This window comes from Melospiza georgiana, chromosome 1, assembly GCF_028018845.1.
Source record: "Melospiza georgiana isolate bMelGeo1 chromosome 1, bMelGeo1.pri, whole genome shotgun sequence".
In the NCBI taxonomy this organism is placed as follows: domain Eukaryota; kingdom Metazoa; phylum Chordata; class Aves; order Passeriformes; family Passerellidae; genus Melospiza; species Melospiza georgiana.
Genome location: NC_080430.1, coordinates 34,598,190 through 34,621,710, shown reverse-complemented (window position 1 = coordinate 34,621,710; position 23,521 = coordinate 34,598,190). Strand labels below are relative to the sequence as shown.

Here is a 23,521-nt window from a genome sequence, read left to right as displayed (position 1 = left end):
TCCTCTGCCACTTCAGCCAAGCCTCCTCCCCCGGCACCAAAGCAAGAAGACGAAGCGGCAGCGGGCAGGCACAGGCAAGCGGAGCTGGAAAGGAACGCCTTCCCGGGAGCCGCGGGCGGCGGGATACGATGTCCCACCGCCCCAATGAGGTGCTCCAGCGCCGGCCCGGCCCCCGCCCCGCCCCGCAATCCGGCCCCATCCGTCACGGGGCGGTGGGCGGGGCCGGCCGCCCGCAGGGAGGACGCTGCGCACTCCCATTGGCTGCGCCCCGCCGAGCGCCGCCCGTGGTTGGCTGCGGCGGCTGCCGCTCGCGGCGCGCGGGCGGTGGCGGCGGGCGGCGGCGGGCCGGAGGTCACTCGGCACGGGGGCGCAGCATGGCCGCAGCGGTAGTGCGCAGGGGACCTGCGGGCTGGTGGCGCTGGCACCGGCGGGTGATGGGTAAGGACCTACCCCTTCCCTCGGCTCCAGTGGCCCCGCTCTGCCGGCCGGGCGGGGAAAGGCCGGGCCTCTCCCGGGGCGCGCAGCTGCCGCGCTGCCCTTGGCGGCCGCGGGCCCTCCGAGCCCGGTGCAGCTCCCGGGCCGCCTCCGTGTGCGGCATCCCCGGTGACGGAACCCCCGGGCGGTCACGGCTGGCACGGCGCGCCACCGCTGCCGCCTTATTCGGGGCTCGACCGAAGCTTCGGTGCGGCTTGGCTTAGTAAATGTTTTCACTCATTCGCTTAAAATAGCGTGCCTGGAAATCATCAGAGCCCGCAAAAGCCTCCTGTGGCAGCAGTGACATGTCTGCGATACCTGTTACCTGGGTTTGGGCTGTTCAGCTCTCTCGGTCACTGCATCCGATTATTTTCTTTAAACCGAGGGCAGATCCAGCGGCACCTCCTCCTGTGTCGGCTCTGCAGGCGCTGGTGCTCACCTGTGCTTGGTTCACGGGCAGTGGAAGGAGCAGGCACTGCAGATGTCCTGTTGGTGCAAGCAAAGGAAGAACGTATTTGTAGAACTGGACCTAGACATTTTCCATTTCCAGAAAAATCACACAGCTGTTCCTAAGTAATTTAATTTCTGAAATAAATTATTAAAAATAAACCTTCAGTAGGCTTTTCACTGTCATTTTGATGGCAGTCTGTGGTCATGTATGTCACTCTGTGGTTAGGCTCCCAACACATAGGTGAAGGTGTTTTAACTAGCAAAGTAGAAGAAATAGATTCTTTTAAATGGTACATGGTTCTAAAACCTTGACACTTAGGGAAATGTTTCAGGAATTACTAAATTTCTTGTAAGTGGGTAACTTTAAAAACATTGTAATTCCCTTTTAAGCCTCACTTAAACTAATGAATGAAAAAGTCTGACAATTTTGACGTTATCTTGCAGTGCTCTTTTTGCTCCACTGTCTCTTTTCCACTGATGCTTTTTTTTGGTAGCTGTGGTTCTGATGTTGTGATAAGTAATAGTTCAGGTACAACAGGCATGTTGGTCTCATGCTAGTAAAGTTAAATACAGGGGACCTGTTTATGTGTTTAGTTTACCTTTTGTGATACCACAATTGAAAGCAATAGCTTTCAAGGATTTTTGAAGTTTCTGTGCATGGTAACTGTCAGTTATTTCTGTAAGAGCTTTGAAATCCACTGTCATGGTCAATTTCCAAATGATCTGGTTTAATGTAGTGCAGATGGTGAGGATCTTGTTTCTTGTGGTGAGCATAGGTGTGAAAAGCAAATCACCACTTAAAGTGGCCCTTAAAGTTGGAAAATACAGTTTGTCTTTACCTGAAGACTTGGGGAAAAAACTGTAACTAAGTCTAAGGAGAAATTGTGACTCCTGAAAAACTTCCATAGAACAGAATTTCACCCACTGCATTTAAGCTCAGACTTAGTGAGTAGTGACTGTGCTGAAAGTACTCTTGACTCTGAGAAATGTTTATGGGATGAAGGTCTAAGCATTAAGCCTTCTTAAGGGCTAAGCTCTATTGCTTAGTTATGTGTTCTGGCTTCCCCATCTCTAATGCATTTACTGAGTTTGCCATTCTTTTCTGTAGTCTGGCAGTTGGGGTTTGAGTGGTGATTTCATCATCTGTCCTGAGTGAAATGCCATCCTGGTGAAGGATTTGTGCCAGCCCTGAGAGCTGTCCAGCACCACAGCTTGGCTAGCAAGCACGCTGTCTTCCTTCTCTTACTGAAGGCTCCTTGGTTGCTTGCTCAGTTGCTCTTTGCAGCTGACCGAGCCCACCGTGATGGTTTGGTTTTTCTGTATGTTTATGCTAGAGATTGTTAAATTGTCTAGGAGGAAAATAAAGAGCTGAGGGCAGATGTTGGAGGAGCTTCTTGGATGTGTATGTTTGTGCATTAGTCAGCTGGACAGAGACTATGTAGTCTTGTGTTCTGCAGCTGGCAGAGGTGCTTCATAGAGAGGGTTTATATGACCTTACTTAAAAATATATTATTGATGGATATGGAGAAGTCCCTCCTGGGGACTCCTGGGGGAGAGGGAAGAGGAGGTTAATGAATGAGAAAAGATTTTCTGTGAATGGAGATTCATCAGCTGAGGGTGCTGTTCATCAAAGGCAGTACCCTGCTAGAGAACAAAAATGTCCTTACAAGTAGTTTTGTTGGAGTGGAGGGGACTTGTTCACTTCATAATTAAATAGAACTTTTGCTGGTTTAACAATACTTTTTCTGACTCAGGAGCTCTGCTTGAACTGTTGAATGACTATCTATGCTCTGGTGCAGAGAAGCTTTGATTACTAAGCAAGGATTATGACAGAAGATCTGCTGCTCAGAAGTCCAGCGCATAACTTAGTTAAGGAATCAAGTGTACACTTCACATTCTTTTTAGATGAAAAGTATTTACTGTATGATTTTCTCTGTAAGGTATTAGCAAACATTTAACAAGGTATAGGTAGAGATAAAAATGATGTATAAGAAGACACTGAGTGTTGCAAGATAGTGTCTCTGGTTTTGATCACTTTACAGAGGCAAAAAAAAGCAAGTGGGATGTTTTCAATGTAAAGCTGGCCAAATTTAGAGTATTGTAGTCGTCTTAAATTATTATTTTGGCAGAGTGCACTTCTCGAAATCATTGCATAACCTTTAAAAGTCAGTGACCATGGGGCAATTTAAATTGCATTGGCAAAACTTCTAGGAGCAGAAGGATTCTACCTTTGTACCTTTGGCCTCTCTAACTTCTGTATTTCTTCTTCCTTTTCCCTCCCAGGATCTACTTTCAGTAGAGGTTTTATAAATTACATACCAAAGTCCACAAAACACAGAAGCTCACTCTGATCCTTTCTTTCAAAGTAGGAAAGAGAAAAGGGATGATGTCTTCTGTTGTGCTTGTACCTGAACTTCAGATGCTAAATCAGTGAGAAAATCTTTCATTTAGTGGCTCATATTGAATTGTCATCGTGTTCCTTCTCCTTGTCAAGTGACAAGGAGACAAGAAAATGTGTATTTTCTCATAAAGCCCCAAGCAAAACCAGCAGCTTCAGTAACTGAGCTTACTCTGAGCATCTTCCCATTATCCTGTTAAATCTCACATATTGAAAAAGAGGATCCAGAGAGATCAAGATCATTAATATTCACTGATCCAGAGAGATCAAGATATTAATAAGAACTACAACCGTTCTGATTAGGAATCTCTTATGGGATGGGGCTGTGTGGACTCTCATCCTTGTGCCATTTGGTGAATATGGTTATATGGTTCAAAATAAGTTTCATAAAGCCAAGAATCAAGTAATATAGTTGAAATTATATTTTGGGAACTACTTGGTTTTCAGTCTTGTTCTTGTCCAGTTAGAGTACAAGCACATTGGATTTTTTCCAGGTCTGCTGTCTGTGGTTCTACCAGCTATTATTCCCTTTTTGTTTGATTACAAAGAGATGTCCTCAGTTCTGCATATTATAGTGTTTGTGCAGTCAAGTATGTGCAGTGAAATCAGGGCACCCCTGGAGCTGGAATTCACTCTGGAAACTGTAAGACTCGTTACTTTGGGAGATAGTGTAAAATGAAATGTAAACATCTGAAATTATCTAAACATGTCATCATCCAGGTTAAACAGAAAACTGCTTTCAGTATCTTTATATATATAAAGCTTGAAAAGACAAGTTTTACATCATTGACAGGCTAAGTATTCTGAAGACAGAATTGCAATCTGTGAGTTTCTGAAGTTACTTTTCTAATAGTTGCATTTTGTTCAAGAAGAGACATTCAAGAGATTAATAAACTCTTGCTGATTTTTTTAATTAAATTGGTTTTAAGACAAAATTCTTGTGAAACGGCACATTAGGTAAAGTTCTTCTATTGTAGGCTGACTTTTCAAAGCAAAAAATCTGTATTTTATCTGTATTGGCCATAAACCCCAAATTTAGTGAGGGTGTCATAATTGGGTCTCCTCATCAATTGAGTTTTCATAGGCATGAGATCTGCAAGCACGTATTCCCTGAAGAGAATAAGGAAGAATCATCTGGGAAAAGCCCAGTTTCTTTGGAGTTGGTATAGCTGTAGCTGGTTTTGCTCACAATTAGCTTGATTTACAGATTAATCTGTATTGCTGGTTCTGTTCCCAGAGAAGGAGAATTAGTTGCACATGGTATCAGTGATTATTTTAAAAGTAGATTCTGTTGCTTCTCTTCTGATGTTCTGACCTCTTAGAAGTTAAGTGTGGACTGGGCATTTTTCCAGCCATGTGATTGCAGCAGGTTACTGTGGATTTTATGGTCAAAGTAAAATGGGATCAATACTACAGGGACAGTTTCAGCAAATGCTTGTACAATTGATGGAATTAGTTAGCATACATGATGTGGTTTGCAGAATATCAGTCCTTAGATGTTTGAATTACAGTTATTTCAAAACTGAGTTTGTGCTACATATCAGATGCTAAAAAATGCCAACATATGTGAGCTGGACATCACATTCTGTGAAATCACCTGTGGAGGTTTGTCTAATGGGAAAACATGAATATTCTTGTCTTTTAAAACATCCTCTTTTTGGCAAATCCCCACTGTCTTAAGTAGTCATTTAAAATATGCCATGCATCTAAATGTAGTTGGTTCAAATTTAATTGAAGTAATCTCTGTTAGATCTGTGCACTAATTTAATCAGTCTTCTAAACCAGTTTTCCTCTGTCTGAGTACCTAGAAGTCTGAAGATTTTTCAAAATGGTTAATCAAATTATTTAGTTTTCAAATGTCTTATGTAATACTGGGCTGTGAAAATTAAGCCAAAATAAAGTCAGAAACTGACTCAGGATTTGAACAACTTCTCTAGCAGTCCCAATTCCCATGGATTTGAGTATGTTTTAGCACATAACAGAAAGTGGTCTCTGATTCATAAACTGAGATTAAAAAAAAAATCAACAGAGACAGACAAAAGGAGAAATAATAGAATACAATGACACAAAACTTAATAGTACTGGTCAGCAAGTTGTCTTGTGTCACAGCCTAACTTTTGCCATGCCTTTTTGGGGATACTGCAAAATGAAAAATTTTAAGGGAGGCCTTATATTAGAGGAATGTGTTCATTTCATGGATATTTACCTTGTGAAGAGCTGCCTTAGAGGCACGGTGTAAGTGCATGTTGGCAATGCTGGCAATAGGCACGTCACTGCAGTCTAATTACCACTGAAGTCTTAATATTAAGATGTGATGACAGTCTTGAAAAGTCATCAAAGCAAAGCAGTCTTATGTAACATTGTAGAGAAAAAGCAGACAGGTTGCAGAGGAGGAGTGAAAGTAGCATGGGCAAAATGTCCTTCTCAATTCCCAGAATAAAGATCAAGGCAAAATTTTGTCTGTTGAGGCAGGTGACCAGGTTCTGAAGCAGCTGAGATCTCAGATGTGATGGATGAATCAGTGAGATTGAAGCAGATCATGGATGATTCTTTTAGGCTTTTGTGGGTGATAGGCATCGCTGCTGGTGTCAGCACTGATAGCAGAAAAAGGTATCAAGAATGTTTTCTGAAGATGCTGAGTTTGAGGTGATGGTTAGATGTCCATGAGATAGTGTGAGAAAAGAAGAGATCAGGATAAAAGTGAAGAGTCTGCGAGAATGAGCCTAGGTATGGTAGTGAGACTTATTCTTCTGATAAGGTTACTTGGAATTCACAAAAACAAAGAAAACAAAGGTTTCAAAGAAAGGCTTCCAAAAGCCTTAAATGTTTAAAGCTAGCTTAGGTTGCTCATAGTGCTCTAAGGGTGCTAGGAGGATGGAGGTTCCACAGCTTCCCTGCATTGCCTCTTAGAGTACGGAGCCTTTTTTCCACATCAGGGACGCTTTTCTTATTTCCAGCCAGAGTTTTTCTTCCTGCAGCTTTTGGCCATTGCCCCATGTCCCATTTGACTGTACATCTCCCATGTCCCATTGGAGTATACATCTGTGAAGAGTTCAGCTTCATTTGCTCTATAACTCTTCTTTCCTCCCCCTCCATAGGTAGTAGAAGTCTGCAGCCTTTGCTTCTCCCAAGCTCAGCAAAGACAGTTCTCTTAGCCTCTGCTCATAGGCCATGTTCTCCTGCTCCTTGGTCATATTTATTTCTTGATGTTTGCTGGGCTGTCTGCAGTTTGATCACATCTCTTGGTGTATTTGCTGTATAGAAGAATGCCTGGTTTTTTTTTGACCTCCTGCATCTGCTGTTGCTGATGCAGTGCAGAATGTCATTAACCTTTTGCTGCAAGGGTGCACTGCTGACTCATGCTCAACCTCCAGTCGATGGGAATCCACAGGGTCTGCAGAGCTGCCAGCTGTCTGGCCAGTCAGCAGCCTGTAATGACATCCCCTGTCCCAAGTACAGGACATAAATTTGTCTTTGTTGAACTGCTTGAGGCCTGTTTCTCCAGTCCTTCTGAATAGTAGCCTTGCCCTGCCATTTTTCAGACAGTCCCCCCAGTCTGGTGTCACACATGATGTTGCTGAGGGTGCTTATTTTAATCATCAGTCTTTGATGAAACTCTTAAACAGCTTCAGTTTTGACCTGTGAGGAACATCATGTGTAACTAGACTGTTGCTAGTCTTTGAACTACTGATCACTGTTATTTGAGCCCAACACTCCAGACAGTATTTCTTTCTTTCAGGCAGTTTTGCAGTCCCATCCAGTCCATATTTTCTTCATTTAGCTACTGGGATAGCAGAGGAGGAGAAGTAAAGCTCTCAGAACAGACTCCTCTGTTCTGAAAGCTTTACTGAAGTCAAGGTAAATAAGATCTACTGGTATTAAGGGCTAGAGAAAGAAAGATGCTTAAAACCAGAGCTTGAAGCTCCTCAGGAAGTGGGAAGCTTTGAGCTAACTAAAGGAGCAATTTTAGATTAGTGCAAACGAAGGACTGGGGAAGATTGACTCATAGAAACAATGAGAAGAAGACTTTTAAGATGTTTGTTATGGCTGATGATGCTGGTTTAGGGTCTTTGTTCATTTGTTCCCTGGTTTTGGCATGTAGCACTTCTTAAAAAAGCAACGGGCTCTTTTCCTGACTTATCTCAGTTTTCACTAAGCATTTTCCCAGCGCAGATTTATTTGAAATTGTGCTACTTCTCTAGTTATGTAATTGCTGCAGGCATCTGTGGAAACTGTCTCAGACCAAAGTTCTCTCAACAAACCTGATTTATTAAATGTGGCACTTCCAAAACAGTGCTGCAGATGAAAGAGCATGACCATTGCTGGCTAAGAAGGAGCTTAAAGTCAGAAAGACTTTAAAATGATTAATCAAGTGTTATTGGCCTAGAGAGGATTCTTTGCTAAGCATTGAGACCTCTTAGAGTCTCGATCCAGCTTAGGCACATTTTCTGTATGTGCACTTTAGAGCTAGAGTATTTCTGTAGTTAGCTTTGTTTCTGTCTGCTTAGTTGACACATGCTTTAGTGTTTATTCTGCATAACTTTTTCCTTTGTCATAAAGGAGAAAGTATTTTATAGAATTGGCAAAGAAATCTAGTCACTGTCAAATTGTGTTGCCTTTGGATTTGGAGTGTTTAGGGTGATGAGACAGTGATTGCAGTAGATGAATGCCTGCAATGCTGCTCCTATCCAGAATTTGGTGCTCACTAGCTTCTGGGAAAAGGTAACTGACTGGAACTGTAGTGTTTTCCACTTGTAGGTTAGGCTTTATTCTGTCTTGGTAGTACAGTAAATAGAATACAGAGGTTATTCCTGTAAAGAATTAATATTTTTTTTAAAATACTATATTTTATTCTAATTTTCAGTATTTAAACTGTGGTTGCATGGCTTAAAGGATTTGCCATGATTTGCTATGGAGATTTTCACTTAGGTTAGTGGCTTGTAGCTGATTGCAGGATCAGAGAATCTGTGAGGGGCTGCATGAAGTAAAGTGGCAGCCCCTGTCTGTTTCTAGGGAACACGTGCTGCATCCCATGGCTGCAAGCGAAGTTGCAAATAAAGAGTCTGTAAAATATATAAAATTGCTCTTTGCATATCAAGTTAGAATTTAGACACATAATAAAACACAGAAAGTCCTGCATATTTTAAGTCTACTTTCGAGCTCTTCTCGGATCTTAGCTTTAAGTACTGTATTTTTTTGAAATGCCCACATTTTCCTAATTACAGTCATTTTCTTTGATATGTAGAAAAATCATGGTGGGATGGTATTTGTGGCCCAATGTGTGCTATAATTTAAAGTTTAAATTATGTAAAATAGGATTCACATTTGCTCTGTTTTTAATCATAAAAATGTTAAAATAATTGAAAACAGATTATGTGGTAACTTTCAATATGTCATTGTTGCATGTCAATTCTAAATGCAAATATTGATGTTTATTGTTTTGAAATCAGTGTGTTCTAGGACTATGGCTTCCAAAACCCCAGTTGGATTCATTGGGCTGGGTAACATGGGAAATCCAATGGCAAAAAACCTGGTAAAACATGGATATCCAGTTATTGTGTATGATGTCTTCCCAGAAGCTTGCAAAGAATTTCAAGACTTGGGTGCTCAGGTATGGTAATAAACTTCTTTATTTCAGCAATAGCTGTGTGTGTTGAATGGTTCTTGCATGCAATGCAACTAAATAATCTGGGTTTTTTTCTTGGTTAAGATCACAATCAGAACTGAAACAGCACAATAAATAAAATCTGAATCTGTGAGGTTTCAGGTAGAGGAAAGATATGATTCTATGCCAAGTAATTTTCCTGCTGTTAGCTGGAATTGCTACCTTGTCAGACTTCTCTAGCTGTCTTTTTTCCCCCCACTTTTTATGAGAGTAGGTTGATGGCCTGTTCTATCACCTCCTGCTTTCTCGTGCTTCCTTCTCCCCCAGGTCTAGATGGCCAGTGGGCTGCTTTTCATCTGGTTCCTGCTTTGACCTTTTCAGGTTAAATGACCCTAGTTAAAAATTCCTGCTGGCATAGCTGTAAGGGTTATAGGGACATATGAGCTTTCCTGCTGCTTCAAGGTGTAGTCCTCAGGGGCAGGGGAAAAATCTAATTATTTAAGTGCTTATTCTCTTGGAGGTGAGGAAGGATATGCTGAGAGAAGAGGAAGGAATGAAAAGGAAGAAGGAGGGAAGGAAATTGATTATATTAGGGAGCTTTACCTTCCTGCAATATACCCTGAAAAATCTTGGCCTTGTTCCAGCCAGTCCTATTACTTTTCTTAATCTGTTAATACCCTCAGAGCCCCATTCTCTCAGATGGTTGTGTCATTTCTATGTGTCTGTAACACATTTAAATGGTTTTGACATACTTCAAAGCTGTCACAATTTAGACAGTTGTGGGCAAATGGATACGTGCTTAAAACACAGAAAAAAGGAATGCAGTGCAAAAATAAACCTGTCATGTAACAATGTAGAGTATATAAGGGAATTTTGCAGCAGTGGCAAGGAAATTTTAGCTAAGTCTAGACAGAGGAACTGTGTGCCTCGAAGGTCTAAACTGTTGAAGCTAATTGCAACTGTTTTAAATAATGAGGTAAGATCAAGATTCCTAAAAGATAAAATGATACCACACAGCTGTTAGTAATTAATTGCAGCTCCCCTTGAATAATTACAGAATCTTGGCCTTAAGTAGGAAAGTAAGCTTTTCACCTCTCTGCCTAGCTCCCGTTCCTATTTTGTTAAAGCAGCCAAGACCCTCAGGCATGAACCAGACGTGTCTTGAGTAAGACTGGGCAAATGGAAGAGATTGTTTTGAACTATTGGTTGTATTTTTAATTCATGTTCTGCAGTGGGATCTCTTTTCTGTGACTGCCCATGTTGATAACTTTTTGCCTTTGTAATAGAATCCTTGGCATTCACTGCAAGACGTGACATGTGATAATAAAGGTGAACTGTAATGCCTTTAAAAATAAAGTCCAAGGTATGTTTTGAGATCATAAATCACTGAGAGAATACATGGCTAGGCTTAAATACAAATAAAACACACTTAAAGAAAATATGTGAACATAACTTCCTCTTCTTGATCTTTAGGTGTAAATCCTACTCCAGCACTTTTTTCAGGAGTTGAAAACTTGTGGGTCCATGGGGTCTTGTAGAAACTGCTGTAGAAGGAACATTGGGCTCTAAGGGCTGCTTTCTCTTTGGTCTGGCTGTAAGGGTAAAACCATCAGGAGTGTTACAGAAGTGAAATGACCCCAAGAGACAGTAAACTTAGTCAAATGTCCATTCTTTTAAGGCCAGCACTGCTACCAAGGTGTATTGGTGGATGCAGGATGCCTGACCATAAATCTGCACAATCTGCTACTCCACTTTCTTTAGCCACTGAAGTAAACAGCTGGGATGTGGTACATGTCAGAAAGTGGCCACCCACCTGCTAAAAGTGAATATTAAGAGGAAAACTGGCTGAGCATGAGCATATGGAACCACTTGGGGTGAAACTTGGAGAAAGTTGGAAGGCTCACACAGTGGAGTAACTGCATGTCGTACTTCAGCTTACAGGTCTTTGTATCTAAATCCTGTCACAGATTTAGAACATTGAGAATGTCACTGGAGTCACCTGATGCATAAAGCATCATAAAAATAGAACTTTCTTTAGTGTACAGTAAGAATGCCATTTCAGACAAACAATAATTAATTGACTTACTGTAAATATAAGTAAAACAAAATAGGCAAGCAGTTTGGAACAAATACAAGCAGATGCATCTAAGGGCAGTACCACCAACCAGCTGTACACAGAAAAGTCTCTCCTATCCAGTTACATACTGCAAAAGTTTGCTTATACTAAACAAGTATCAGAACATGTACAGGCCTTGGTGGGCTGCTACTCTGAGCTAGTATAGTCTGTATTGATAATCAACAATTAGTGTTTGGTCTGTTTTTTAAAGTTATGCACATACTCTTAATGATTTCAAATGCTTAATGTTTTGTAATAGCTTTCAAATAATTCAGCTTTGTTTCTGAGACATAAAGTCCCAAATAAAATAGAGGTTTTATATGTTGCTTACTGAACCAGGTAGGTATATTTTTTCAGGCAATATTATTCATATTTGTTAACAGTACCAAAAGGCCAAGCGTTGTCTATTCCCACTTTTAATTCCCACTTTGTTTTGCTACTTACTTCAAGGTAGCAGAAAGTTTTTCCTTTGTATGGTTGTAGAAGTACTGTTCCAGTCTGTGTACCTTTTTAATCTAACTTTCTTCATGTAAAAGGCATCTTACTATTTTGGAAGACATGGATGGAATAAATGAGTTCCTGTTTAGATGACTACTGTACTATGTCTTCTTTGTACCTGTTTTCCTTAAGAATTATTTAAAACTGTAATCAAAACCCAGCTATCTTCCATCTACGTAGCCAAGCAGACATTTGAGGCTGATGTACTGTTTCATTTGTGTGCCCAATGTAGTATATTTTTCAACTTCTGGATGAAAAATGCAAGTGGGCCACTGAGTGAGCTGATACCCTCTAAACGTCTAAGAATATTGGAGATCATAGTTCCAAAGAAGAAGACATATATAGATTCAGGTTCTAATTTCAGACTTCCTCTCTCCACCTCTAATAATACACATTGAGACTGAACCAAACCAGATATACACAGAACTAAAGACAAAGGTGTCATACTTCTCTTTAAAGAGGTAGGTTCTCTCATCTCCAGGGAGGCAAGCCATTAAATCAGCTAATCAGATATAGAAGGTTTGCTGCTTATAATTGCCTCATTTATTCCTGCTAACCTTTGTTCTTTAAACTAGAGCATGTTTCCTTTTGTAGCTGTGTGGTATGCCAGGCATTTTGTGCAGTATCAATTTATTTTTTCAAAACAAAATCTGCATGTTTCTCAGTCCCATCCATGCCAGTTTCTTTGTGTTTTTTCCCTCAAGAGCCTTGTTCACTGACAAGGTACAGTCTTCCCTTCTTTTGTTCAGAAGTCAAATAAAAATTGAGAAGTTTCTTATGCTGATCCCAGAAGTCCTTCAAGGTGTAATTCAGCATTAATTACAAATGACTGAAATTAGATTTGATCCTTGTGGGCTAAAGATAAAATAATAAGCTGTATGTTTGTTGCTATTTTCCCTGGGCTATTAATGTGTTAACAATGCAATTTAAAAGAAATTTATTAATTTAGACCAGTACTGGACAGAAATCTTACTGGTAAATGCCTTCCAAGTGAAACTCACAACTTAGCTGTCAATATTTCATTTGTTGTGTATGTATCTTAAATACTATACTGCCTGCCTCTGGAAGTGACTTCAGAACAGTAATATACCTTTCAAGTTAGGTATGATTATTTAACAACTAATACCTAATAATATATTTAGAAAATTGTTCAGATCTTTTTCGTGAAGGATGCTTAAGCTGATAATTTTCAATTTTAAAAATGGAAATTATTGTAAATTGTAATATTTTGAGAAACATCAGTTAATCTGATTTCTTTCAAGGTGAGGCTCAGAGGTGCATCCAGTAAGTTTTTTCTTTTTTCCTCAGTCTTTGTCTCTTAATGCCATATATAAGAAAAAGAAAAAAGTGAGATTTTTGTAATCCTTTCGTATTGTCCCTCCTTAGAAACATGGTAGAGCAATATTTTCTATAGATGCAGGCTTTGTAGTGAGTGGAAGATTTATGAGTGGGTTGATGGGATGAAAGCATATTCCCTTTAGCAGATGTTGTGGAGGAACTTCCATGATAGGAGAGCAGTTTTTCTTGTGTTTTCTTTTTTTTTTTTTTTTTTAATAGCTTAGTTGTGACCAGTGAATGCTAAAACCAAACTCATCAAATATGTCTGATGTCTCTTTTTCAGGACGTGTGTAAGCTTATATTGTTTGTTGGTTTTTTTTTTTTTTTTTCTTTATAAGGTAACAGAATCCCCAGCAGATGTAGCAGAAAGAGCAGACAGAATTATTACCATGCTGCCTTCTAGTCCCCATGCAAAAGAAGTTTACACAGGAGGAAATGGCATTCTAAAGTAAGACTTTTTTGTAGTTTGGAGAATTTCCACTTGTACTCAATGTTTGTCTGATGATTGCTGTTGTTGTAACTCTTCCTGTGCCTTCAGGGCACTTAATTCAATGTTCTCTGTCCTGTCGCTATTGATATTTCTAATTATATAAGTTCTCTCATACAATGCTGATTTTGAATGGCTTTTGGCTTAAGTATTTATTTAATTTTCAGTAGAATAATAATTTTTGTGCATTTCAGGCAACTTAACTATTATCTGCCTTTTCAGTTGCATGGTTCTTTTGCCATAATGTAATGTACTACACTCAAGTACAACTAGAATATTTGCTGGCAACAATTATTTGCTCAAATACTATTTTCTTTACCTTGAAATCCTATAAAATAAATGTTCTGAAGAGAAACCATTGTGTCTTATGTTGTTTAAAGTGTATTTACATAAAATAGGTGACAAGACTTTCTTGATTTCTACTCTTATTATCTGTTTATTATAAAAAAAAGTACCGTAAGATTTTGTTTAATGTGACACAGTGTTTTTTAGCTTTTGTGGAGGGATTTCCACTGAGCCTTAAATCCATAGTCTGCAGAATTCTAATGCTCAGAGTTTTTGAACTTGCCAAATCAAAAAATAAATACAATTTTAAAATCTGTTCTGGCTGCATGTGCACTGGTCCTGGCAGGCTGACTAAGGCTGCTGGATACCTTTGAGGATTATGCAGGTTCTGAACAGCTATCCAAGTTAATAAGGTAAAGGAAAAAAAAACATAAAGAAGACAAAAGTACAGTAGATTATCAAAAAATGATGATGCCTTTTTAGGTATTGGTTGTACAATATTAAGATGCAGTGATAAGAGAATGGAAGTAGACAAGAGGGATTTCTGTTCTTCTTGCTATATAAGAATAATTGTTGATTCTCTCCCTTGTTGTCTGTAGTTTAATTTTTCGTAAGGTAGGAGTGAGGAGGTCTAAGCTTAGACTCTTCAGGGAAGATGGGTAATTGGATCAGCCCCACAAAGCTCAGGGAACAGCTGTGGGAGAGCTGCCCATGATGGCATTGAAGAACGATTGGCAGTAGTACTGATACAGGACAGCCAGTTAATCTCTTGAGTACATAGATGTGGGAAATCCAGCAGGAATCAGGATGTGGAAAGCAGTCCTACACTGCTGCAGTTTCTCAGCCTCTGCATTAAGAGAAGAAAGTGTGATTTGGCAGTAGTGAATAATTGTGGCTCTGAATGACCTGGTTCTTGCTGACTGGTTTGATTTTCATAATTTTCTGAAGCTTTTAAAGCTTTACAGAGCTTTAACGTGAGGTGTTTAAAGGTTGAGTTAGTCATCCCACTGTCTTACCAAGGAGTCTGTGCCACTGTGCCTTCCTCTAAGCATAAAGGGGAGGTGATGGAGTACCTTATCTGCTGCGCTGGTTTTTGTTTACATGTGTCCAAACTAACTGCAGCAGCACAAGGGATGAGTTTTGTGTATGTGGAACTGTTTGACTCTGGAGTTCCAGTAGGGTCACAATGTATGTATACACTGAGAGGCTATTTCCAGCAATCTGGGTAATTCAATTAAGTGAAGTCCACTGTACTGTCAACAGCATGCAAGGTGCAGTGGATCTCTTTATCTGTCACGAGTAGCTTTAAATGGGACACGTTTTTATGACTGAAAAATTCTGGTGTTCAATTTAATGGTGATTGCTGGTCAGGTGGACTTGAAATCATGGTGCAGTTCAATGGAAAGAGGGATAAAAATCAACTTTTTTGTTGTGTAGGGCATTAAAAAAGTTAACATTTTTTTAAATTTCAAAAATTTTATTGTGTTTTTTAATCAAATAAAGAGCTTTCTGCGATCTACAGTTTGAAATACATATCTGCCTAAATGTATTGGCTATCAGTGGGAAAACATTTTTCTCCATGCTTCACTTCAGATCTTCAGTGGGCTTTTGTGGTTTTAGTTATGGTCTTTATGTAGAACAAATTGTAGAATGATTAAAATAATACAATCAGACCATTCTGATATAAGAACTTAAGACACTGTATATATAAAAAGAACATTTTATTGTTATATATTAAACTTTAGGCAGTATCAGCAGTTGCTTAGACTGCATCTTAGGTGATCTCTATATTATATACTGCTCAACTTGTGTAATGGCAGATTTTCCTAGTGCAACCTTTTTGTGTAATTTTTTTTAATAGTGTTTAGAATAATATCCTTTTTTCTGTTCAGCTTTTATTGGGCTTTGAGTGGTTCAAAACTGCAGTATACATACTGAGGAGATCTTGCTCAATAAGGTTTAAAACTTTATGTTCATTAGTGTACCAAAACATGTCTGCACATTTGTCATGCTGATGGAAGCCAGTGCCATGGTAATAGTTGCAAATATCTTCTGAAAATAATAATGATAATTATAATTACAATAATAAAACTTTATTTTAGGAAAGTGAAGAAAGGCTCATTGCTAATAGATTCCAGCACTATAGATCCAGCAGTTTCAAAAGAATTAGCCAAAGCTGCTGAAAACACAGGAGCAGTTTTCATGGATGCCCCAGTTTCTGGAGGTAAGTCTTCATCAGCAGTTTACCTCATATTGGACAAGTTGTAAGCTGCTTTTCTTTGCTATATGTACAGTATTCTGTTTTGTTGTTGTTTAATTGCATTACAGATACATATAACAGGAGTATTTTTAGGATTTAGGAATATGCTTTTGTGTTACACTTGGTGAAACAGCTTTCTTGGGTATGGTACAGTGGTCCTTTTAATTTAACTTTCATAAAGTTGCGTTTTTATGCAGTTGCTCACATTCCTTTAGCCTCCATCTGTTTCTTCCTGTTAGGGAAAAACTGGTTGTCATTAAGCAGTTATGTTGCTTTTTCATTAATTAAAAAGAAGATAATGAAGTGAGGAATATAAGATGTCTTTATCAAAAGAAAACGGAGATTTGTCTGGTTTTTATAACAGCTGAAGAATATGGGTGATAATTGTCTATTCTTAAAAGTTGCTAACTATTGATCTCTGAGTATTTAGTCTCTTGTAAGAAATAATACAGAGCAGGAAAGACTTCTCAAATTGTGGCCAGAGGAGAACAGAAAGATGAAATTAATGTTTTGAAAAGAAAACCAAAAGTGGTCCTTTCTATTGTTGAATTCTTCTCCAAAATACCTGGAATGAGAAGGTGAGGAAACCTCATTTTATGTGTGACAATCTTAAGGTTTTTACAGTCCAGTCTAAAAGTTAAGGTAACTGGCATTTTGAGAATTCTTTATTTTCCTGATGAATGTCAGTGATGAGCAAAAACTAACAGTCTGTTCAATTTTCAACTGGGAACTAAGGCAGGATTCCACTATATACTAGAAGCCAAAATTTTCATCCAAATTCTGTTGTGAACAGAAAGTAGGCAGATCCAGGTAGGTGATATTGAAGAATATAATGGAGAAGACAAGATTCTTGCTTCCCAGCCAGAATGTTAGTTCTCTTTTATAAAGCTAGATAGCTAATCAGCCTGGGAAGAAAAACCACAGAAAAATTGTATTGTGGGCAGATTATGTATCTCTGTCCTTCTTTTTAAACACAGTATGGCCTTTTGCTTATCAGTTGGGCAATTCTGACCTACTTCTATGTTGTTTTCTTCAATCCCTTTCTGCCAAGTATGTTATTTTCCTGAAGGAATTATTTACCTTTTAGAAATGTCTATAATTTATTTTTATCTTTAAGTGTTTGGTGTAAGTCTGACTATAACTACAGAGAAGAAAAGGAAAAGTTTGATTCTGAAGCAGCTTTAGTTGTTTAGGGGGTTTTGTTCCTTGAGAAGATGGTAAGGCCAAGACAGAGTTAATGTAATAACATATAGCTGACTGCTATGAATACAGATGGCTTTTTTGGTGTTAGTGGTTTATCTGAATGGTGGCTAGTGTCAGTTACAGATTGAGGAATATCCTGTATAAGGGGGAAAGAGTAGACTTAACTTTCTATCCTTAATATATTTGTGAAGCCCAAGGAGTGCTCTGTACAAATCATGTTTAAAGTGGGCACTTGCTAGAAATGTGGAGAAGTTAGGTCTGTTGGAAAAAACCTTTAATGCTATGCTTTGTTATTTCCATCTTTCAGTACCTAACACATCAAGTCTTTGGGGTATTTTTATATGTCCTGACTGCATTGTTGGCCTTCAGACAAAACACTAAATGGAGAAGTATGCTTGGCTCTCCAGAAATTGGCAGGCACTGTGCTGTTGCTGTGCAATGCAATAGAGTTGGCAGGAATTTCAAGGAGAGTGTTTGTGGGACATAGGGAGGAGGAAGAGAAAGCAGCATGCCTGAACTGTCCTCTTTAGAGCTATCTGTTTACTAGCTGTTATTGGCAGACAACTCCACTTGTGTTTTTAGGTATTTGGGTGTTGCCTGATGTTAACATTCATTCACTGTGAACAAATTCACAAACTGAATAATATTTTGAAAATTGCTTGGTCTATAAACTCTAGGGAGAGAGAGCAGTGATTTTAATCCTGTTCTGACATTGCAAATGAATAATCTTTGGGCCTAACATTAGGGCCAGATTTTAGTGGCTTGTTTGCAGTCTTGCCCCCGAAATATTCTTTCTCTTGATCTTTTTCCAGATGGGCCTTCATGCCAACTTAATGCTTTCTTCTTCATATGATTGGCCTATAGCATTTACTTGCAGCTTACAGTCAGGACCCATTAAATAGGAGTTGATGCACCAAGTCACTATAGTATTATTTTGTATTAAGTGACTTCAGAAAATACTTCTCATCCCCATGGTTGCATGCAGATTATGCTGCTAATGCTGTCTAGAGATAGCAATCGCTTTAGCCTGGGATTAGGATCTCTTGCAGGTCCACATGAGAAAGTTGTGTCATGGTTCCCAGTGCTGCCATGGTTTGTTATCTCTTTGTGAGCATGGGAGAAATGGGGAAACATCTTCAAAATCTATGTTTGTTTGTTTGTTTTAATCTAGACAGGAAAATTATCTCTTTGCAAAGTTTGGGTTCTTCATCTTGGTATGTATAAAAGTATTTTAAGGCACACATTATCTCAAAAGCATATTTAAAACTGACTCCTGTTGGCACAAGATTCTACTGGCTAAGTACAGGATCTAAATTTAGCCTTCAAGAATTGTGTCAAGTTTGTCCTCCCACTGATTTCAGTAGAAGTATGATACAGATTCTCACCTCATAATCCAGAGCTAATTTCACTAGTGGCTTCACTGACTGCTGTAATAGTTCTCTCCAACTCAGTATAAAGGCTGATTTTTTTTTTTTTAATTTCTAATGTAATTCTTTCTATGTTGTAAGCATAGACTAATAGTGTTCAGATACAGCCTTTTCAACTTCTTTCCCCTTCCACTGACTATTAAAATTTTATCAGCTCTGTATCTGCTCAAAGCACATTGTAGTGCATTCTACTGGAACTTCACAAAAAGATGTGACAACTTGATTTGTTTTTCTGGCTTTGGAGGTATGAAAAAAGATTTTCAATTCTTTTGTTAGTCTGGTTCTTTAAGATCTGATAATGAAACTTTAGATCTTCCTCCTCACTGTATCCTTTAGACAAGAGAGTAGTCAGTTAAAAAGTCAGACTGCTAATTGTTAATAACAGCTGTCATATAGAGAACTGTAGTCATGCTAAAAATGGTAAGAAAGAGTAGAATAAACGATATTTTTTTTAGAAACTGTGCATTGGAGGTGGCTAGAAGAGGTTGTATTTTCTATTCCAGCTGTCATTTCAAACTGTTTCATCTTAGAGTACTGCTTCCATAAGCTTCAGCTGATCATAAAGTGATGGAAACAGTAGTAGTAGTAAGACTAACAAGTTAAGACTTCAGGTCGCTGATAACAAAAGTACAATATGAGTGCTTGATCGTGCATTGCAGACTTACTCCCTGCATGGCCAGATCTCTACTTAATATGGAGCAAAAATAAAAAAATATTAGAAACACTCTGAAACACTCTGGAGATATTTTATTTTATTTATTATATTTCAAAGAGCAATATATTTCAGGATAGCAAATTTTTTTTTCCTTTTTCATAGAAAGGGCACTTTCCTAAAATAGGAGAAGCGAGTTATGTGTTTCTCTTACTTGAACATTGAAGGCACTTTGTGGTGTGCCTTTTCCAAGGGGAGCAGAGAAGTTAAAACTTTATGCACACTAATATTTGCAAAGATTATTTGAAAGACTCCTTCAGACTAGACTAAAAAATAGGAAATAGGAATGAGTAGTTCAAACATGGCATCTCTTAGCTTGCAAATTCTGTTTTAATAAAGATGCATAATCAATACCTTTGCCAGAATTAAACTAATTTAATAGACCTGTCTTTGTTGGGGAGCCTTGGTAGAGCTACTTGAACTGTCTTCATTAAGTTGTGTCTGCTTTTTTTCTTTAGCTTTGTGCACCTTTAGAGAAGTGCAATCTTATGACTTCATGGGAGAGGAAAACTTGGTGGGTTAATTCAAAATCTCTAATTTGAGACATCATGTATTTTTAAGAAACACAAAGAATAAAATAAGGAGTGTCCTGAACTCAGTGGTATAGAGGTTTGGTGTGGTTTTGCCTTTCTGGTCTGGTAATGCAGTGATTGGATCTGTTAGGATCCTTGAAACACTATAAAGATAGAGCAGGTTCATGAATTTAGAACTAATAATTCTGACCTCTCCCACTCAATAGTAGGTGTTCTTGGCAAGAAAAAGCATCTAAATTTATAGTAGTATTTGCTCCATTATAGATTCTGGATTTATGTTTTTATGCTTTATTTTTAAAGCCCAAATGTGTGTGCTCAGAATGGCCATGATGTTCTCTGTGTTCCTGGTACTGAGCATAACACTTTTACCTCACTTGCTTTGCTCTTCCTCAGTTACTATGTGCCTTGTGTAATTTTTTTCGTTCCTGACATCTTTCCTTATTTCTCTGTTTACATTTTTTGCTGAATGCATTTGATCATATTCATTTTTTGCAAAGTCTGTGATTTAGGGATGGTAGTAGAAATTATGATGTACAACCTTAATACTACAGGTAGTGTGAAAAATATTACAAGTTCTTCTGAAATTTAGATGAGAGAAAATAATGCAGAAAGTAACTGATGACAAAAAAGGGAAGAATTGGCTGAACTGATTTAGGAAGCCGAAATGAGGATGAAGAAATGTTTTGAAATCTGAGATGCTTAAAAAGCTCCTGATTTCTTATAACTTATGGTTTAAATTATATACCAATACTTGTCTGTCAAAATAAAGCTAGTTTAGTAGATCTCTTTTGTTGGAGAGAAGAAAGAACTGAAAGTCTTGAAAATCTTACACATTGCTAAGATGTATATTTTGACACAGGAAGGGGAGGAAGTATAAACCTTGTGCAAATATCTCTATGTTGGCAGCAGCTGCTGTTTCAGAAGACTTCGGCAGTATGTTTACTTATGTGCTGACTTTGCAAGGCTATTTTTCTTCTGTAAGCCTATTATGCCTTTTGCATTCTCTATAAAATAAAATAAAAGGTAGCAGAAGGTAAGAAGGAATACACAGATTTATTGAGAGTCATCTAAAAATGTTCACTGGGGTGGAGACAACAATCCTACAATGACTAAAAGGGTGGAATAAATTATTTTATTAAAGCATATTGTATATTTTGGCAATAAAATTGTGTGTAGTCTGGCCAAATAGTGACCAATGTGCAGAGAAACATATCTGTCTCCGTTTATTCGAAGGTGTAAAGATGAGTTATTCAGGCTGGCTCAATGGGACATAACCAGGAATAATAGGCTGGAAATCATTAAGGAAAGAAAAATGTGTGCTGTGTCTACCAGGAAAAATGTCCTAACGACATTCTTCATACACTGTGGAATAATTTCCAAAGGAGATGGTTGAAGCCAAATATCTTAACATGCTTTAAACTGTACTGGGCAAAGTGCTAGGAACTATTCTGTAGGGAAAAATCTACGACTGGCAGGAGGATGGCTACATGATCTAATCGGTCTTTTCCATCTCTAATGTCTACAATCCTGTTGTGTTCTCACACATGGTGTTCAAAAACAGTTAAAGGAAAACTGTCCAGATGGAAGTTAGAAATCCCTGTGGCACTCTTTGAAAAAGAGTAAGGAATAACTGCAGAGTTAGAGCCAACATTCCTTTTCTCAGTAAAAATGGTTCTAATATTCACGGCTGCATGTGGGCTCTTACCACATTCCTAATAACTGCTCTGTTTGTTTGTGGATACTTTAATGCTAGTATCTGCCTCTTCCTGTCAAATGTTCTGAGATACCCAGAGTAAGAAAGATCTATAAATGCCAGCCTGTCATAAGTCCTAGGGAATAAAAGTTAATTTAATATAATTTTTTAATTTTTGATTTCTTCTCCTAGGGAATGTTTAAAGTTAAGGGGTTGCAGGTGGTGTTTGGAATGTTTCTGGAATGAAGTGATGACTTTGAAGCTTTATACTGAGTTTGTTTTGGTTTTAGACATTCATGGGCTTCTTTTTCTCTCTTTTTGTTCTTTCAATGGAGTGCCTTGTTCAAAGCGTGTATTTTTCACGTAGCCAAAACAACCTAGTGTGATTCCTGTGCTTTTAGGACAGTGGGGATGATGAGCACCAGACCTTAATAATCCCCTGACTCCATATGAGTCCTGATTCTGCCCTGTGCTGAATGTGGATGGTGCAGATGCCAGCAGAGAGCCCAGCCCCAGGCACACCAGAGCGGGAAGTCCGAACTGGAAGGCGCTGCAGGGAGCAGACTGGGAGTGCCCTGTGCCTGCACAGTGCCCATCACCATGGGGACAGACCCCAGCTATGAGCCTCGGAGGTGCCACTGGAGAAAATGCACTTTTCTCTGAATCTTAATAAAAAGCAGTTGTGCTTGTAATTGAGTGTTGCCATAAACAGATTTTTTCAGTCTGTGTGTGGAATTCTTGTTTGTTGGAAAAAAAAAAAAACTAAAAGTCCAAATGGTTTCAGCTGGGATAGGGTTAATTTTGTTCCTAGTAGCTGGTACAATGTCATTTTTGTTTGTTTTAGAATGATAATAAAGTTGATAACACATTGATGTTTAGTTGCTGCTAAGTAGTGCTTCCTTCAAGTCAAGGACTTTCAGTTTCCCATGCTCTGTCAATAAGGAGTTGCACACCAAGCCAGGAAGGAGGATTGCCAGGGCAGCTGACCTGAACTGGCCAAAGGGTTATATTCCTTTGCATAGAACTCATATAGCTCAGTATGTAAACTGGGAGAATTGCCTGTGAGGGCTGATTGCTGCTCAGGAATGGGCTCAGTGGAGCAACTGTATTGTGCATCACTTATCATTCTTGGGTTTTATTTTGCTGTTTTTGTTGCCTCCCTTTTCTTCACCATTTAAAAATTATTATTGATATTATTGATATTATTCTTATAATTATTATATTTTATTTCAGTTATTAAACTGTTCTTATGTTAACACATGGATTTTACCTTTTTTTATGTTTCTCCTCTCCATCCCTCTGGGGAAGGGTGAGGAGTGAATAAGCAACTGGCTGCATGGTACTTGTTTGCCAGGTGGGGTAAATCACAACACTTATTTAAATGGATGGGCCACTGAAGATATGGCACAATACAGAATTACATGTTTTATTTTGTCTCTTATTCATCACGGGAGATCTGCAGATCATACACTAGACATGTGGAAAGAAACATTAACATCCTAAGTGTCTGAACCTTAGGACACATCTTAAGTCTTAGGACACATTTTTGCACAAACTGCTCTGTGTTATAGAACGCTCCTTTGAAGGCCCTTTAAACACTTAAACTAAAGGAGCAAAAAAGAAAAGAAACAAACCCACATGGAGTAAATTTTGCAGGCAGGGACAGCTAACTTTGTCTTGTAGTACAGGCTTTTGAAAGTAAATCACTTGTTGATCCCCTAAATAGCTGATTCCAGGATGAGTAGGAATGAAAGCTGGTCTTCTATTGACCCTCATCTGGATGGTGCTAACATTCTGGGTTCCTTCTGTTTAATTTTAAAGTCACAGTGATGAGTTGGCCAAGTATTTGGTTTATTTATGACAATATTATCCTATGATCCGGAGCCATTCTAAGTCACTGGATCGTTGCAGAATGTTATCTTGTAGTGGAGGACTTTTTATGTTTTGAAAAGATTCTTAAGTTGTGCGAATAAAGGGGGGGAGAAGGTTCTAGCAGAAGTAATCCCTCTGCACTTGAAACAAATACCTGAAAATTATGCCAT

The 23,521-nt window shown here is 38.7% G+C and overlaps 1 protein-coding gene across 1 annotated transcript in view; it reads left to right on the top strand.

The window, feature by feature from the left end:
- Nucleotides 1-343: 343 nt before the first annotated feature.
- The window catches only part of HIBADH (3-hydroxyisobutyrate dehydrogenase), an 85,689-nt gene continuing 62,511 nt past the window's right edge, over nucleotides 344-23,521 (top strand). Inside the window, exons 1-4 of the mRNA XM_058040644.1 lie at nucleotides 344-438; nucleotides 8,773-8,933; nucleotides 13,218-13,327; nucleotides 15,754-15,875. Coding sequence (XP_057896627.1) covers nucleotides 375-438; nucleotides 8,773-8,933; nucleotides 13,218-13,327; nucleotides 15,754-15,875 — 457 coding nt within the window. The 5' untranslated portion in view covers nucleotides 344-374. The remainder of the gene's footprint in view (nucleotides 439-8,772; nucleotides 8,934-13,217; nucleotides 13,328-15,753; nucleotides 15,876-23,521) is intronic.